Here is a 17,292-nt window from a genome sequence, read left to right on the forward strand (position 1 = left end):
TTCTCTGCCACCAACATAATCACTGTGAACAATCAATTTGCTCCTATTTGAAGTCGAAATTGAGAATCCAAGATTGTACCACACCAAGTTATAAAAGGTTAACATGGTATTGCAGGTGGTTCTCCCTCCTGAGATGTTGCCAAGAGAGCAAGACACACCAACACTGCTAGAGATTCATTGTGCAGGGCACTGTATTAAGCACTTGTACTCTCCCAAGCACTCTGCAGATTGTAAGTGCTCAATAAATACCATTGATTGATTGATTAATTAGTTGAGAAAACACAATAAAACAGAGTTGGCAGACATATCCTGTCCACAAAGAGCTTACAGTCTTGAGGGGGAGAAAAACATTTAAATCAATTACAAATTAACCGTTGTTCCTGCTTATTCTCTTTAATTTTTGACCCACTGGATTTCACCTTCAAATGAATGTGTAGACTGTTGGGTATGAGTTAGGCGTGTGTCACCTCCAGTACACTGTCCTTATCTCGATCACAGAGTCTCTTTCCTAATTAGAAAGATAAACACACTGCCAAAAAGATTGATCTGATTAGCTGGAGCCCATTCCTCTCTCTTTAGGAGATGTGTGGAGTAGTCAGTGTTCATAAATTGAGGCCGGTCAATTTGGAATAAAGTATACATTCCCCAGTTTTACATTCATTCACATCCTCTAGTATTGCTAATCCCAATTGATTTTTTCTTGACATCCAATCCCTGAGTCCTGGAAATGCTGCTAATTGTTAAAGTAAAGGATTTTTTTCTTCTTTTTCACTAGGAGCAGCATAAATAAAATAACTAAGGTAACTGATTCTTAGCGAATAGTTAAATTACCTCAATCAATCAATTGTATTTGCTAAGCACTTACAGTGGGCAGATCATTGTATTAAATGCTTGAGAGAGTACAATATAACAGAGCTGGTAGACACCTTGCCCCTAAGTCTAGAGAGGAAGACAGACTTTAATGTAAGTAAATTATGGATACCACTCTAGTTCATTCAAAGAACAGGAGCATCAGATGAAGGCATTTCCAAAGCGAATTAAAATGAACTTTTATTTTAATCAGCACTTCACAGAGAATAGTTAATTGATAACAAAATTAAAGGCTGCTACATTTTCCATAGTTTTCATAGGAATATTTCTTCATCCTCTTCTTTTATAGGCTCTTTCTTTAAAGATCACCAGTGGTCTCCACGGAGGAAGGGTTTTAATCCCTCCATATCCAGCTGAGCCTGTAGTCCCTTTATCTTCCTTATTCCACACAATGAACACTAAAAATATCCCCTCAAAGACTAACAAAAGGGCTCCACTTGAGTACCAGTTTATTTTGATAGATGACACTGGAGGTGGGGGGGAGAGACTACAGAAAACATTTTCATTCCAGTCACAATATTTTGTGTCTACATGTTTGAATCATAAAAGTCCAGAAAATGTAGCTTGAGCAATGTTTGATGATGGTCTCACTCCCTTCCCAAAGACAGTTCAGTTCTTTGTTGTGAGAGTACCTTCCGATCTGACATTGGGGAAAATAGAGAACAGGAAAAATTCTAATTCCATTTTGATCTGCTGACTCTCTGTAGACAAATGTTCTTAAAAAATTTTTCAAGAGTATTGTTGCTTGCTGGGTGGAAAAAAATGTATGTCAAAAATCAACTGCCTTACTGAAAATAACTAAAACATCTCAAAGCTGTTTCTCATTTCATCTACCTGAATGTATCTTGGTCAAAATTGCAAGAAAAACACCTAAAATATCCTTTGCATAGCTTACAGAACACAATGGACCCAGCTAGATAGTGGAATGGGCCTGTGATCATTAATTAGCCTGCAAACTCTTCTGTCTTGGCAAGCCAATAGTTTGGTCTGGAAATATTCAGAGGGACTATGGTTCAAAGCCAGAACCCCTTGGGTGTGGATATGAAGATATGCGTGGCCCATGAGGGGATCCCTTCCCGTCTGTGTGAGGGGGAATGGTGCTTACTACAGTGTGCTGCACACAAAAAGCACTTAAGTCAGAAGGACCTGTGCTCTAAATCCAGCTCTGCCATTTGTTTGCTGTTGTACCTTGAGCAAGTCGCTTCACTTCTCTGTGCCTCAGTTCCCTCATCTGTAAAATGGGGATTAAGACTGTGAGACCCTTATGGGACAGGGACCGTGTCCAACCTGATTACCTTGTATCTACTGCAGTGGTTAGTATAGTGCCTGACATATAGTAAGCAGTTAAAAAATACCATTAAAATAGATAAATAGCCTTAATTGAGGGAGGGGGAATTAATTAATTAATATTGGTATTTATTAAGCGCTTACTATGTGCAGAGCACTGTTCTAAGCGCTGGGGTAGACACAGGGGAATCAGGTTGTCCCGCATGGGGCGCTCAGTCTTAATCCCCATTTTACAGATGAGGTAACTGAGGCACAGAGAAGTGAAGTGACTTGCCCGCAGTCACACAGCTGACAAGTGGCCGAGCCACGATTCGAACCCATGACCTCTGACTCCAAAGCCCGTGCTCTTTCCACTGAGCCAGAACACCAGGGGGAATGGGAGCCCTCTGGCTACAGAAGGAACAAGTCTCCATGCTGGCTTGGCTCTATGCAATCACCTGGCAGGCCCAGGCATCTCCCCAGCCCCTGATCCTTCACTCATTTGTCCCTCTCCTTTAAATCCATCTTGCTGGCTGCCTTGTGGCCCTACCTTGAAAAGGCACGGGCAAGGCCATCCCTACTGGAGTGCAGGACCTGGTCAATTAGCCCAATTCAGGGAAAACCAATCAATCATATTTACTGAGTGCTTACTGTGTTTTAAGCATTGGGAGAGTACACTTTTCCAAAGTTGGTAGACAGGTTCCCTGCCTACAAGGAATTTACAGTTAGAGGGGAAGGGAGAGTGAACGGGAAATTTTAAGGATGGGAGTTTGGCCCTTACATCGCTTCCTGACCCTCTCCTCCCAATAGATTCCATTGAGTGGAGGGAATCCCGGGAGACCAGTGGCTGTTGCTGTTTCCTCCTCAGCCCTCACACTACCCCAGATGGCCCGAACCAGAGTCCCTGGCTTGCCTTGCTCCTCACATGGCCTCACGTAACAGCAGCTCTCTCTGGGCAGTCTGGAGACTCATGGGAGCTGGCCCAAACTGTTGGCCTTGCCTTTGGCATAGCCCTTAGGCAGCCACATTGTATCCTACAAATAACAATGTGTCCTTTGGCCATCAAGGGTTTTTTTGGTGTGTTTTTTTTTTGGGGGGGGTGGTATTTGTTAAGTTCATTCATTCATTCAGTAGTATTTATTGAGCGCTTACTTTATGCAGAGCACCGTGCTAAGCGCTTGGAATGTGCAATTCGGCAACAAAGACAATCCCTGCCCAATGACGGTCTCACAATCTAAACGGGGGAGACAGACAGCAAAGCGAAAGAGAACAAAACAAAAACAAGACAATATCATCAAGATAAATAGAATCAAGGAGATATACACCTCATTAACAAAATATATATAGGGTAATAAATAAAATATACAAATGAGCACAGTGCTGAGGGGAGGAAAAGGGGGACGAGCAGAGGGTGGGGGGGGGAGGGAAGGGAAGAGGGAGCAGAGGGAAGGGGGGGGGTCAGTCTGGGAAGGCCTCCTGAAGGAGGTGAGCTCTCATTAGGGTTTTGAAGAGGGGAAGAGAGCTAGTTTGGTGGATGTGAGGAGCGAGGGCATTCCAGGACAGCGGGAGGACATGGGCCAGGGGTCGACGGCAGGATAGGCGTGAACGGGGGACCGTGAGGAGGTGAGCGGCAGAGGAGCAGCGTGTACAAGGTGGGCAGTAGAGAGAGATAAGGGAAGAGAGGTAGGAGGGGGCAAGGTGATGGAGAGCTTTGAAGCTAAGACTGAGGAGTTTTTATTTCATGCGAAGGTTGATAGGCAACCACTGGAGGTTTTTGAGGAGAGGAGTGACATGCCCAGAGCATTTTTGTAGGAAGATGATCTGGGCAGCGGAATGAAGAATAGACTGGCGAGGGGAGAGACAAGGGGAAGGAAAGTGCTTACTATGTCCCAGGCACTGTACTAAGCATTGGGGTAGATACAAGCTAATCAGTTTGAACACAGACCATGAGGCTCAGAGTATTAATCCCCACTTTACAGATGAAGTAACTGAGGCACACAGCAGTTAAGTGATTTGCCCATGGTCACACGGCAGATGTGGCAGAGCGGGGATTAGAACCCAGAGTTCTTATGACTCCATGGACTTTGCGCTAGCCACTAGACCACACTACTTTTCATGCTGCTTCTAGGCTATGCTCCTGTTCTCCCTGAACAGGAACAACTTTCACTTAGGTGTGACTGTGGGGGCACTTACTTCACTCCAGGGAAAGACTGGATTCATTTATAGTGGAAGAAGCATTGCCTGTGTTCCTTCTCAAAGGCAGATGCACTTAAAAATTGCTATTATGAAAGATAGGTCTGAAATAGAAAGTGAAGAAAATGGTGGAGAAGGACTTGGCTACAATTTGATTTATTTTCTATAACTACTTCGTTCGAAAGAACTGAATAACCTGGTTAAAACACTAAATCAAAGAGGCATTTGGAAATGAAAAACTAATGCATGGTTTCAGAATATGACTTTCCAAACTTATCATCACATTTTAACTTTAAAATGTTGAGCACTTTAAAAAAATGATTTCTAAACAACCTCCTCTTTCTCTCACACGTAGCATGCTTACTGTGAGCCTCATGAAAATCGTTCTGCCTGTGTTTGTAAAACTGGAGCAAATTATTCATTCATCCACAGTCCCACATATTTGAAAAGGGAACCAAGCCAGGAACCTAGGCAAAAATTATCCCATTGAAGTTGATAGGATTTTTCTACAAAATTCAATAGCGAAACACATCACTTTCCTCATAAAACTGCATTATTTCTCCAAAGAATAGCTTAAATCACATCCTTTTGAGCCATACACCTTCGCATGCCTGCAATTCACTAATTTGATTTCTAAAAATAGCAAATTAGATCAACTGCAAAGAGGTAAAATAAACTTTTTCACAAGCCTAGGCATACAAAGTGTTTTACTCAAGAATAGAATTATTCAAGTAGATAAGTCTAATCCACTTATGCTGCTGCTCTTCAAATCCCAGTAACGGCTGTCAACCAAGTTGGTGTGAATCTCAGAATAAGCCACCATTTTTATTTATGGTCATACTGGTCAAGTTGTGTACCCAGACATGTCCCTAGAAGAAGGGAATTCATACTTGGCCTCCCTCATTCTAACTGAATAAAATACTTCCTACTACTTATGCATATCTCTCGGCAATATCATAAGAGAAAGAGAATCAATCACAGCCATCATTCACAATTTGTAACAACTATAATAATACACATTAGACATCTTTATGACATAACCGTGATCATGGACATTTGGAGCTTCATATTAAATATAATCTTCCTAAATCTAGGAGTATGTATATTTTCCATTGGAGAAGAATTTATACACCTACAGAGCATACAAAGGGTGTAAATAATATGACACATATACCCTCCCTCACTAATATACTTGCCCAGTGCTAAGTGACTGTTGTAACACACACACACACACACACAAACAGTAGTAAGTTTCTGAAAGTGAAGAAATTAACATTTAGAAAACATTTCCCTGAAGTAGCTAAGAACAATGTAAGGGAATCTTTTGAAGACACTAATAGTTTTGAGTCCCCAAAGTAGCTCTGAGAAATCAATCTGACCCCAACTTTTAATTTTTTCTACTCTTGATGGATCTTTTCTCCCTCAAACATACAATAGAAAGCAAACGGAAGGCCAAAAAAAGCTTAAAATGGGAGTTTTGCTGCCCGAGTGCTTAAATTATTTCCAAAGAAACTGAATCGAAAAATACAAGATGTAATCAGAACATATATATCAAAACAATGATTGTTAAACCTACTGAGAAAAAGGAATATTGCTTTCTCCTCTATTCATCCTGATTAATAGAGCAAAAGGATACAGACATTCATTGTGGTGGTGGCGGAGTTGCTTGTCATATTGGAAGAAATCAGATTTGCACATGGAGTTTAGAGTTGCAAGCATTTGGGAACACTTTGGCCTAATCAACTGTGCTAATGACATTCTATTTTGAAAAACTTAACAGTAGTGACAATGTGTCCTGATTCTCCATTAAAAAAAAAAAGATAGCTAAAATAGAAAACATTTTCTTACAATTGCAGAAGTATCCTAAATAAGCAGAAGAATCATTCCTATAGCATGGATTCTAAGCGGCATGTGGTACAGTGTCCCTAGGTACCACTAAACCCTTACCAGGTGATATATCTGAAGGAAGACAATTCTAACGATCACCAAGGAAATGACGACTAGCACATTCCCATCCTTAATTAAGGCCACGTGTATATATCGGGTACAACCAATGGATCATAACCTAATTAACTGAAGAATTTGAGAATCAAATGGGATCTAATACAGATGAATCATTTCCTGACCACATAAAATCGGGTCGTTTTGTCATCTTTGTTCTAAAATGTAAAGTAGATTACACAGCATAAAAAATGTACAAATGCTAAAGATGGAAACATAGTTAATAAAATGACTCAAGTATTTCCCACTAGACAATGTTTTATTTTTGTAAGGAGGTAGAAAGAGTATATAAAGGCAATGACTATATCATAGTTTACCTAAATATAAATTGTGAACATAGTTATGTAAATAGTTATGCAAAATTCATCCTTTGCAAATCATGAAAGTTACACGCAGTTTCAAGTCATTTGGATACTATTACAAGAATTGAGTTCCATTACTAAGTCAGACCTTTAAATTGCTCATCAAGGTTTAGGAGAGTGAGTTTATGCTGCTTCTCAAAATGCGTTTTTTAAGTGGTACTTTTTAAGCACTGATGTATCAGGCACTGTACTAAGTGCTGGGGTAGATACAAAGTTAGACACAATCCTTGTCCCACATGAGGCTCACAGTCTTAATTCCAAATTTACAAATGAGGTAACTGAGGCACAGAGAAGTTGGGCTTATTCCTGAGGAGATTCTGCCTTCTCTTACTGGATAGTATTTTAGTGACACCTGGGATCTGGAGGAGAGCTATGCCTTTTTTCTTTTAGAAACTAAATCAAATACATCAGGGTAGGGGTAGATAGTGGGCTGGAGATACAGTTTTCATTTTCAAGTCTCCTGGCTACCAATTCCATCTGGCAGATTGCCCCTTTCAGGACCCAAATGACATCTGAATAGCCCGAAAGAGTAAATGCAGTTTATTTCTTTCCTTAATAGGATCTGGGTCAGTTTCAAACATAGGCAATTTAGAACAACTACTATATTGACACCCAGATTTGACTCCTGGTTTCATTGCTGTAACAATGGTGTAGGGCATTCTTCCAATGAGACAGGAGTCCTCCCTGTATAATTTTTATGTTTAAGACACTAGCCATGGCTGGATGAGAAAATCCTCCAAAGCCGTGCACTCCATGCCGATTTGAACCTAACAAAACATTCCATTTGGGTTGTTTCTTGTGGTCATGGCACCCAAGACTCTGCTCTTTGTCTGGATCTGCCCGTGACTTTAACTTCAACTCCACAAATGGAAGAAGATGAAATGCAAATACGATGAATGAGGCTACACCAAAAACTGGATTGGAGTGCAGAAAAACAAATTCAACAGAGTGGGCCCATTCAGATAAACTTTTGGTCTTACAAATGGATTTTCATCCACTGAAGCACTGAGGTAAGACCCAGACTCAAATATACTGTAGTACACAGTTTGTACTATGCAAAAGGGCTCTGAATTTGGGGGCAAATCTTTGTACATTGGAAAAATCTAGATCCTGACATAGAGGTGGCATCGTAAAAATGTTTTGCAAATTAAATAGATCCATTCTATGGGAAAGGCCAAATAACCCCAGAGAGCTAACGAATTACCTAGATCATTCTGATAAGGGCTGATTCAGTCTTAATAATTCGCAAATATGGCAGTTCATTCAGAAAGTCACCACAAAGCTTGGACCCTTCTTAGCAGGGCAATAAAGACTGTCCGCACCTCCAAACTTTGGGGTCCCCCAAACTCCTGCCTGTGACAGGGTTTTATCAGAGAGGACTCCTTAAAAAGCCAAGCCGTCCAGCAGTAAATAGAGCATTTTCAGGTAAGAAGAAAGCAGCTGCCACAGGGACTTTGCCAAGTTTTCCCGGGCGCTCTGGAAAGCTGTCATAAAGCAAGTGCCACTGATGGTGAGGCAGCCAGCCCCTTCTCTCTCTGCCCAGCTCTGCAGGATAAATGGGTGCAGGACTGACTGGCCACCTCTCACGTGACGGTTTTTATATCCCCTTGGAGTTGCATCTGGTGAGTCTAATTATGCCATTCTTGCAGGGTAAATTAATTCAGCAATACAGATATTTAGCTGTAAGCTCAAGAGGCCCAAGTACAAGGTTAAAATACAATTCCGACTGTTTTAATTACAAAATATGCCAGGTTAAGTATATGTAAGGGGTCACTTTAGGAAGGTTTTCACTTTACTCTGTTTTTTCAATTTAGGCCATTGTAAATTACTTGGGCTAAACTCTGCATCTGGCCTCCCCAAGAAACTAAAATTGGAAATGAACCCAACAGAAGTCACTGGGAGCTGGCTGAGAAAATCAGAACTTGGCCGGGTGTATCACCCGACACACAGGAGAAGCAACATGTGTTGTACGCAGAGGTTGTGCTCTCAGTTTACAGTGGCAGTGTTCTCAGACAAATCCTTACAGAAATGCATATGGTTATGGGAAATGGAAACATGCACACAAGCTCTGGGGAAGATTTACATCATGGCAAGTGATTTGTGAATTTTCAACAACTTTAAATAAAAATGAACCAACCATCTTTGTTCTGTTGATTAATAAATAATGAATTTACCAATTTTTTTATACATGACTTTCACTGAAAACTCCCAAACCATGAAATTAGAAGAAAAAAAAAAGCTAGAAAAGCTGCAGGAAAGGAACAAAGCATCTCGACTCTATACCTTACACCTCTTCTCACAGTGCTGGGAAGACCACAAGTTTGATTAGCAGCAAAGCATTAGTTCATCTACTTATTTACTCCCATTTAGGCATATATCCATACATATGGTACTTGTTAAGTGCTTACTATGTGCCAGGAACTGAACTAAGTGCTAGAGGTGGATAGATATAAGCTAATCAGGTTGGACACCACTTTACAGATGAGGTAACTGAGGCACAGAGATGCTAAGTGACTTGCCCAAGGTCACACAGCATATGTGCATACTGTACCTTATTCTATTAAGTTATTCTATTCTTCCAAGGTAGAATGCAAAAAATGACAGTTAACCCCAGAGCAGTGCCCGTTACAAATACTATCTACAGTATATTAGGATCGCAGAAAATGATCAGCATGTGAATAAAGTCTGTTCTTTCCCTTTAAAATGCATTTTGCATTTTGATTTTTTTATTCAAATTTGGAGAGTACTATCCCAATCTTTCCAAAGGGATCCTGTAAATTCTATTTAAAAATCTATTTTTGATACTGAGGCCACCTACCTTTTAAGTATTGTTTTAACAATCCTGAGGATGTCATTCTTTTTAAACAGGAAAAAGCTTAAAACAGTTGGGAGAACGTTGCATGCAGCCTTGCTGGATGTTCCCTGACAACAAGGGGACCATGGGGTGCTTTTCTCCCGAAGGAATCACGGCGGGGCAGCCAGAAACCGTCTTCTGTTCCCTCCCTGCCCCTGGATGACCAGCGGAGGTTGGAAGTGAAGCTGACCCAGACCACCACCACCCCAGCCCCAGTGCCCGCCACTGGTATCAGCACTGGCAACAAAGGCAGCTCCAGGACAATACCGGCCTGGGGTTCAGCGATTAGGCCGTTTCCCAATTTTGAGCAGAGTTGATCCCTTGGGCAATCAGCCAGGATGACTTGGCATCTGGGTGGCTTAATGGCACCACAAAAGAGCAAACCCAAATCCGTTCAAAACACCGGGTTTTCATCTCTTGGTTGGGAGGTTCTTGGTTCCCCATGGATAAGAGTGATACCTACAGATTGAAATGGGCAAAGTGATTTCTATAAACAGAATGGAGTGTTTTCACATTCAGTTCAGACCCTATACATCTCATTCATTCAAGAGCTTATTCATTCATTCATTCATTCAATAGTATTTATTGAGCGCTTACTATGTGCAGAACACTGTACTAAGCGCTTGGGATGAAGAAGCAGCGTGGCTCAGTGGAAAGAGCATGGGCTTTGGAGTCAGGGCTCATGAGTTCGAATCCCAGCTCTGCCACTTGTCGGCTGTGTGACTGTGGGCAAGTCACTTAACTTCTCTGTGCCTCAGTTCCCTCATCTGTAAAATGGGGATTAAGACTGTGAGCCCCACGTGGGACAACCTGATTCCCCTATGTCTACCCCAGTGCTTAGAACAGTGCTCGGCACATAGTAAGCGCTTAACAAATACCAACATTATTATTATTATTATTAACAAGTCGGCAACAGATAGAGACAGTCCCTGCCGTTTGACGGGCTTACAGTCTAATCGGGGGAGACGGACAGACAAGAACAATGGCAATAAATAGAGTCAAGGGGAAGAACATCGCGTAAAAACAATGGTGCTTTGCACACAGTAAGCATTCAATAAATACGATTGATTAATTCATTACTTCTCTTCAGTGCTGGTCATCCTGTGAACTATCACCAGACCATAGTCAAAGGTGTGAGTTTTCTGAAAGTAGAGTGATGGGCACTTCCTATCTTTCTCCTCATACTTGAAAGCCTTTGTGGGTCTCGAACCTAATTTTGACAAAGAGTACATATCCTTAGGAAGGTTAATATGGTTGATCTAGAAAATGGATAGTTTGCCATATTTCCGTGTCAAGAAGCAATTATTCTTAAATGTATTTTCAGAAGGTATGTGATGATGTGATGCTATTTTGAAAATAGCTAACCGCTCTCTTGCAGGGTTTTAAGTTATTTGATGATAACTTATGTCATTAATATCCTCAATTACAGAGCATTAAACCTGCATCAGCCAAGGTGAGAATGGTATTTTGAATGAGATTTATCAATGCTTTATGAAGTTTTCAGAATGGTGTGGTTATGGGCTCCTCTCCTACTGCAATGAATGGCTTGCCTTAGTTTCCAGTTTTTGAAATAGGGAGAATGCCACTTCTTGATTAAAATATAATCCTACTTATCTAAAAAAAAGTTCACCCAACCAAAAAAGCCCCTCTGAAAAAACATCACTGTCTTGGGAAAAAAAATAGCTCTTTGGAGAGCTACAGTTGGATGTCCATAATTCCCATATAAAATTGCTAGGTTGAGGGGAACCCCAGACTTGTACTCAATGGCCTGATGCAAGACTGATCTGATATAAAAGATGAAGAATAGGTGAAAGGATCTAATTTTGTGCCCATGTTTTTTAGGACATATTCATTGATTGTAGCACACAGTAGAGAGTAAAAATAATGAAGCAGAATCTTGTAGTTCCATTTGGAGAATAAGCGAGGGCGAACTGGAGGGGCCACCAGGGCAGCAAGGTGGAGGGAAAGGAGGAGAGTCTGTCTTGTCATCATATACAGGGTGCTCAGATGGTAAGGTGTAACAGCCATGGCAGCTGCCCCCAAGTGCATACAAGGATTCTATGCTCTGCTCCACAGGAGTGGCAGCTTCATTTAAGGAGAGAAAAATGGGTGGTGGAGAGGGCCAGAGAGTGAGAAAGTGGTGGGGAGGGTAGTTCCTTTATACATCTACAAAAGGCTATTTCTAGGGAGTGTTAGCTCCCTTATGACGATCCATTAACTCTTTCAGCCCACAAGGATGCTATTCGGTGGGCTGAATTTTAATTTACTAAATGAACACCTGGGAGTCTGAAAGAATCAAAGAAGTTCTCAATGGGCTAACATTCTCCAAGAGTATCTTGGGAGAAGTGGAATGATGATGATGATGATTAAACATTTCTTAAAGGATGAAATTAACTGCCTATGCCATGCTGGACACTGTATATAACTCAGGCCCCAACCTTATTTATCTGGAGCAAGAAGGTAAGAGGGACAACTGATTGGCTTTCTCAAGTTGAGTGGATTGAAACTGGTTATGTATGATTAAGTGTTTCCAGTTCGAGCCAGCTACATTTCTTGGGGACGACTGACCAGCTGCAAGCAGCTGATGACCTGAAGCACTGCCAACACATAAAGTCCACAGACATTGATTAATAGCCAGGAAATTTTCTGCTGGCGGATGAAACTGTTCTAAGAGGCTGAAAATAAGAAACATGTTGGAATGAGGATTTCTGCGTGAGTTGATTTGGGATATTTGCAGGAAACCAATACTGGGACTATTAAGCAGCTTGTTTTGGGCTAAACTTGCAAATTTATGGCACACTTCTTTAGGGCATTTAATTCAGCTAATTTTTTAAAAAAAATCACTCTTAGAGAACTCCAGGTAATCGTTTCTCAGAGTAAGAAAAATGTGCTTTTCATCTTACACTAGAGAGGACTGCGATCTTGTAAAACAATGTTCCTTAATTGTCTTTGGGGAAATTAGAAATATTTGAAAAACAGTCAAAACAGAAAAATATAAGAGGCAAAAGTAAAAGGTTTTCTATCAGAAACACTGAACTCTTCTAATGTGTGAAATTGGGCTTCTCTTGGGCCAAATGTCTACTTGTAGGTTTGCAGAAAATTATCTGCTAATTAAATCATGGGGCAAAGGGAGTTGTCTACCTGGAACTTCCATGTTCCTCATTTGGTCAAGAGGGTAAATCCAGGGCTTTATTTTTGCAAAGAAGTTTACCCACCTGTAATTTTTAGTTTCTGAAGGCAATTTTTAAAAATGACAAATTATCACCTATGACTCAGTTAAAACCTATATAGGGAATGACTTTAGGCTTTTCAAACCATAGGGATAGATAACATCATAATGGAAATAAATAATCAGATTAATAGAGTCCCTCTTGGCAACAAGCAGGCACTCCTAACCATTAGCTTAAGCACTCAATCCTCTCTCAACTCTCCCCTCTTACTTATCCATTCTCTTTCTCACCACCCCACTGCTTGAATTCCTCTCAAAGCTAACCTACTGTCTGTGCCTCTCTCATTTTTCCTACCAGCAACCCCTCGCTCAAGCCCTTTCCAATTCCTGGAAGCCTATCCCCCTTCCCATCCAGTAGACCACAACCCTCTCCATTTTCAATGCCCTTATTGCTGTTGGCAACCCTACCTATAACCGTTAAAATTCTCTGACCCCACCGTGTCCCCTCAATCCCATCCTTCTCATCAGCCCATGCCTATCCTTCCTCCCCAGCACTCTCCTCATCCACCTCCATCCACCCCTTGTGCCGCCCTTGCCCTCCTCCCTCACCCTATACTGATTACCCTGTTTCAGCACCGCACCTTATCCCCCCTTCCCCAAAGCTGGCCCCTGACAGCTCACTCCCATGCAACTCTTCTCTACCTCTCATGCCATCCCTTCTCCCCGCATCCTCCCCCATAATGTCAGCCAAATGTAACTTGAGGAACCCCACTCCATTATGGGAAAGCTTCTCTTCATCCTTGACCTATTTCTGACCAAGGCACTGCTCCTCCTAGCCATCAATGAAACATGGCGCTTCCCAGATGATACTGTCTCACCTGCCACTCTCTTTAGAGGAGGCTTCAATTTCTCGCACTCCTCAAGATTCACTAGAAAAGGGGGAGAAGTGGGCTTCCTCTCACTCCCAATATCACTCTTGCACCATTCCATCTCCCCAAACCCTCTCTCTCTCTCCTTTTTAAATAATATTTGTTAAGCACTTTCTATGCCTAGGCACTGTACTAAGCACTGGTTAGATACAAGCTAATCAGATTGGGCACAGTTCACATCCTAAATGGGGCTCACATTCTTAATCCACATTTTACAGATGAGAAATGAGGCATAGAGAAGTTAAGTGATTTGCCCAAGGTCACATAGCAGACAAGTGGAGGAACCGGGATTAGAACTCAGGTCCTTCTAACTCTCAGGCCTGTGTTCCATCCACTAGACCATGCTGCTTCACAGCTTTCTCTGAAGCCTATATCATCCGCCTCTACGACCCACTCCAGTTAACAGTCACAGGCATCTGCCGCTCCCCAGGCCCTACCTCCATTTTCCTGAACCATTTTGATCTCTTTCTCACATTCCTTCTTTCTCCATTTCTCCATTTATCTTTGGGACTTTAATAACCATGTGAATGTTCCCACAACCTTTCCACTGCCCATTTTCTATCACTCCTCAACTCCAGTGACCTGTTCTAACCCACCTCACCCACTCACCAACTCGGACACAGTCTCGATCTCATCATCTCTAGTCACTGCACAGTCTCTGAAATCACCAACTCTGACCACAACCGCTCTTTGTCTCCCTTGCACTTGGATTTTCAGCTTTTAATCACTCCTTCCTCAGCCCCAGAGCACTTATATACATGCCGCCAAATTATTTATTTAGATTAATGTCTGTCTCCCCCTCTAGACTGTAAGCTGGTTATAGGCAGGGACCACATCTAACAACTCTGTTATACAGAATTTTCCCAAGCACTTAGTATTGTTCTGTTCACAGTAAGTGCTCAATAAATATGACTGATTGCTTATCCCTTGACTGCCAATTTAGCACCTGAGTGAAACTCTTCTATATTCTGTTACTTGCTCATACCTGAAATTTACAGCTATACTGTAAGCTCCTTGAGGCAGAGATAATGTATACTAATTCTACTGTGCTCTCCCAAGTGCTCTGCACACAGTATATACACTATATATACTAATACATATACATAATAAACATATATATTAGTATATATAGTGTATATATAGTGTGTATACAGTATAATATATAGGGTGTGTGTGTGTGTGTATATGTATATATGTATGTGTGTGTGTGTATATACCCTATACATTATATTGTATACACACTATATATACTAATACATATACATAATAAACATATATATTAGTATATATAGTGTGTATACAGTATAATATATAGGGTTTGTGTATGTATATATATTCACTACTGTTTGACTAACTATGAATGCTACAACTATGAATATGTAGGAGAATTTCATGAGACTGAGACTCAAGTAACTATTCCAAATAAGGTAAATTTAAATATTCAGCTAATGGCCTTGTTTATTGTGTTTTGGGAAAAAAATGGCCACGATATCTAGAGAAAATTGAAATTTCGCCCTGAGATATGCACTTGAATTCTAATATAATGAGTGGGTGACAAATGAAATCTCTTTGGAAGCCAAGAGAAATAATGGGAATACCAAATGTAGTGGTGCTGCTTTAACATTTGAAATAAATTCTAATTAATGGTCTCTTTTAGATAATGAACAATGTTAATGTTATAGAACAGCACATTTTGGGAAAGCACCCTGCTCAACTCCAAAAGAAGGACAACTATACTGGAAAAGATAAAAGCTAAAACAAATTTCCCAACAAACTAGGACACTTCACCAGAAAAAAAAATGTGTGCAGTAAAGAACTGTTAGTTTATGATTGGTTCGGGAAACAATTACCCACTTTAACGAGGTCCCATTAATGCATTAGAGAGAGTTTTAAGTGAACTTTCTTGAGGAATGGACAGGGGTTTAATGTTTAATCTTTGTCTTCAAGAATCTACCTCTAAAAATTACCTTTCCTCATTCACAGAATTCCTACTAGTGATAAGTTACTTTTCTGTAACAAGCTCATCTCAATTTCTTTTGTTTGAAGTCTTTTTTTAAAAAACTTCTATACTACTTCTTTCTTGAACTGCATCCAAAAAATAAATCTTTTCCATAACCAGCGAGTGACAAATTCCTATTAAAATGATTGGCCTAGTGGCACTTTTTCCATGCAAATGAATTTATTTTATATGAAAGAAAAACATTGGAAAATTATAAGCAAGTGAACACCATCTTTCTGTTTCAAAAGAAAATGTGGCAGCTGGGTGCAAACAAAGGACTAGCAAAAATATCCTTTATTCATTTTTATCTGGTCCATGTCAATGTCACAAAAATATTTTAAATGAATGTGGTAAAGAGAGAAATCAAATTATCATCCTACTATCCCAGTTCACGCTTCCTATTTTAAAGGAAATTCCAATGCTCACCTAGAAGAAGTAAAATTGTAATAGCCACTTTCTTCTAGGACCTCTTCAATCACAGTCTAGAGTAAAAGGAAAATTTAGCTCAGTAAATGATAATCAATTAAATTAAAAGTGATAGAATCAAGTTCATCAGACAGATGCAAGGTAAAACCTTACCTGCATCTGTTCATACGTTATTCCCTCTTCCAGATTGAAGCTGCTAGGAAGACCTGAAAGAGTTAAATAAAATCAGATAAAAAGGCCCTTTGAAATGTGGCTCAGACTTTCTTAGAATCTTTCTGCAGTTATATCACAATCATAGGGAGTACCAAGTTAACAATAAAATGGCTAATCCTTATTTTGCTTGATTAGGGATTTCAATAACAATATGAAAAGTTGTAGGAGGAATTTCCCATGGTGAAAAGTAATTATCATCAATTCTTACGTATAAAATAAAATGGAAAAAAGTAGATTCCAAAGCAAAATATTGCATGGATTTCATTTCTTAACTGAAAAAAATTCAATCAAACTAGTAGAGCACAATAGTTAACAGTATGCCACGAAGAAGTGTTCTCAGGAAATCAAGGGGAACAGAACTGTACAATGAGTGACTGAGAATAAAAATTTGATCCATTTGTGTGACTGCCCACAGGGAAATGAACTGCATGACAACTTAGGGCTTAGAACAGTTTCCTATTAAAAACCAAACCACAACAATTTTGTCATTTAAAAAATAATTTTCTATTGTACAGCAGAATGTGATATTATGTGCCTGACCTGATGGAAACCAGCAGGCTAAAGTCACAAATATCACAGGGAGGGGGAGTAGGAGGAAGTTTTGTACTCTCCCAAGAGCTTAGTACAGTGCCCTGCACACAGTAAGCACTCAATAAATACCAGTGATAATTGGGAAGTGAACAGTTTCAGTCGACTGATCACTATATGTGAAATCCCACTGTAACAATGTCCAAATGATCTTGTTTTAATAGCTCCACCAAATAACGGAACCCCAAACTGCATTTCCTCTAGTTTTATTTCACCTGCCCTGAAGAACACTGGGTAATAAGAGTCCGAGGCAGGTTAATAGGGTTTCTAAGAAAAGAGTGCAATTTTGCCTAGATTAGAGTCCTTCCTTGTGGTTTTGCTTCTCCTACCCTTACTGGTATCTACTACCTGAACAGAAAGAAGTAATCGAGGAAGCTGGAGTGAATGAGGGGCCTGGACGGCTTGGTCTGCAGTCCTGCTTC

The 17,292-nt window shown here is 40.5% G+C and overlaps 1 protein-coding gene across 7 annotated transcripts in view; it reads right to left on the reverse strand.

Annotated features, from left to right (window-relative positions):
• Positions 1-4,236: 4,236 nt before the first annotated feature.
• NEK10 (NIMA related kinase 10) overlaps positions 4,237-17,292 on the reverse strand; it is a 124,052-nt gene continuing 110,996 nt past the window's right edge. For 4 of the 7 annotated variants that reach the window (XM_039912945.1, XM_039912946.1, XM_039912947.1 and 1 more), the window contains 3 exons: positions 16,223-16,275; positions 16,070-16,125; positions 4,237-4,433 (listed from right to left, as the gene is read on the reverse strand). In XM_039912945.1, coding sequence (XP_039768879.1) covers positions 4,406-4,433; positions 16,070-16,125; positions 16,223-16,275 — 137 coding nt within the window. In that variant the 3' untranslated portion in view covers positions 4,237-4,405. Of the gene's footprint in view, positions 4,434-15,916; positions 16,126-16,222; positions 16,276-17,292 lie in introns of those variants that run through there. The other 3 variants (XM_029071355.1, XM_029071348.2, XR_003761645.1) reach the window with 2 other exon arrangements.

Source organism: Ornithorhynchus anatinus, chromosome 8, assembly GCF_004115215.2.
Source record: "Ornithorhynchus anatinus isolate Pmale09 chromosome 8, mOrnAna1.pri.v4, whole genome shotgun sequence".
Lineage (NCBI taxonomy): Eukaryota > Metazoa > Chordata > Mammalia > Monotremata > Ornithorhynchidae > Ornithorhynchus > Ornithorhynchus anatinus.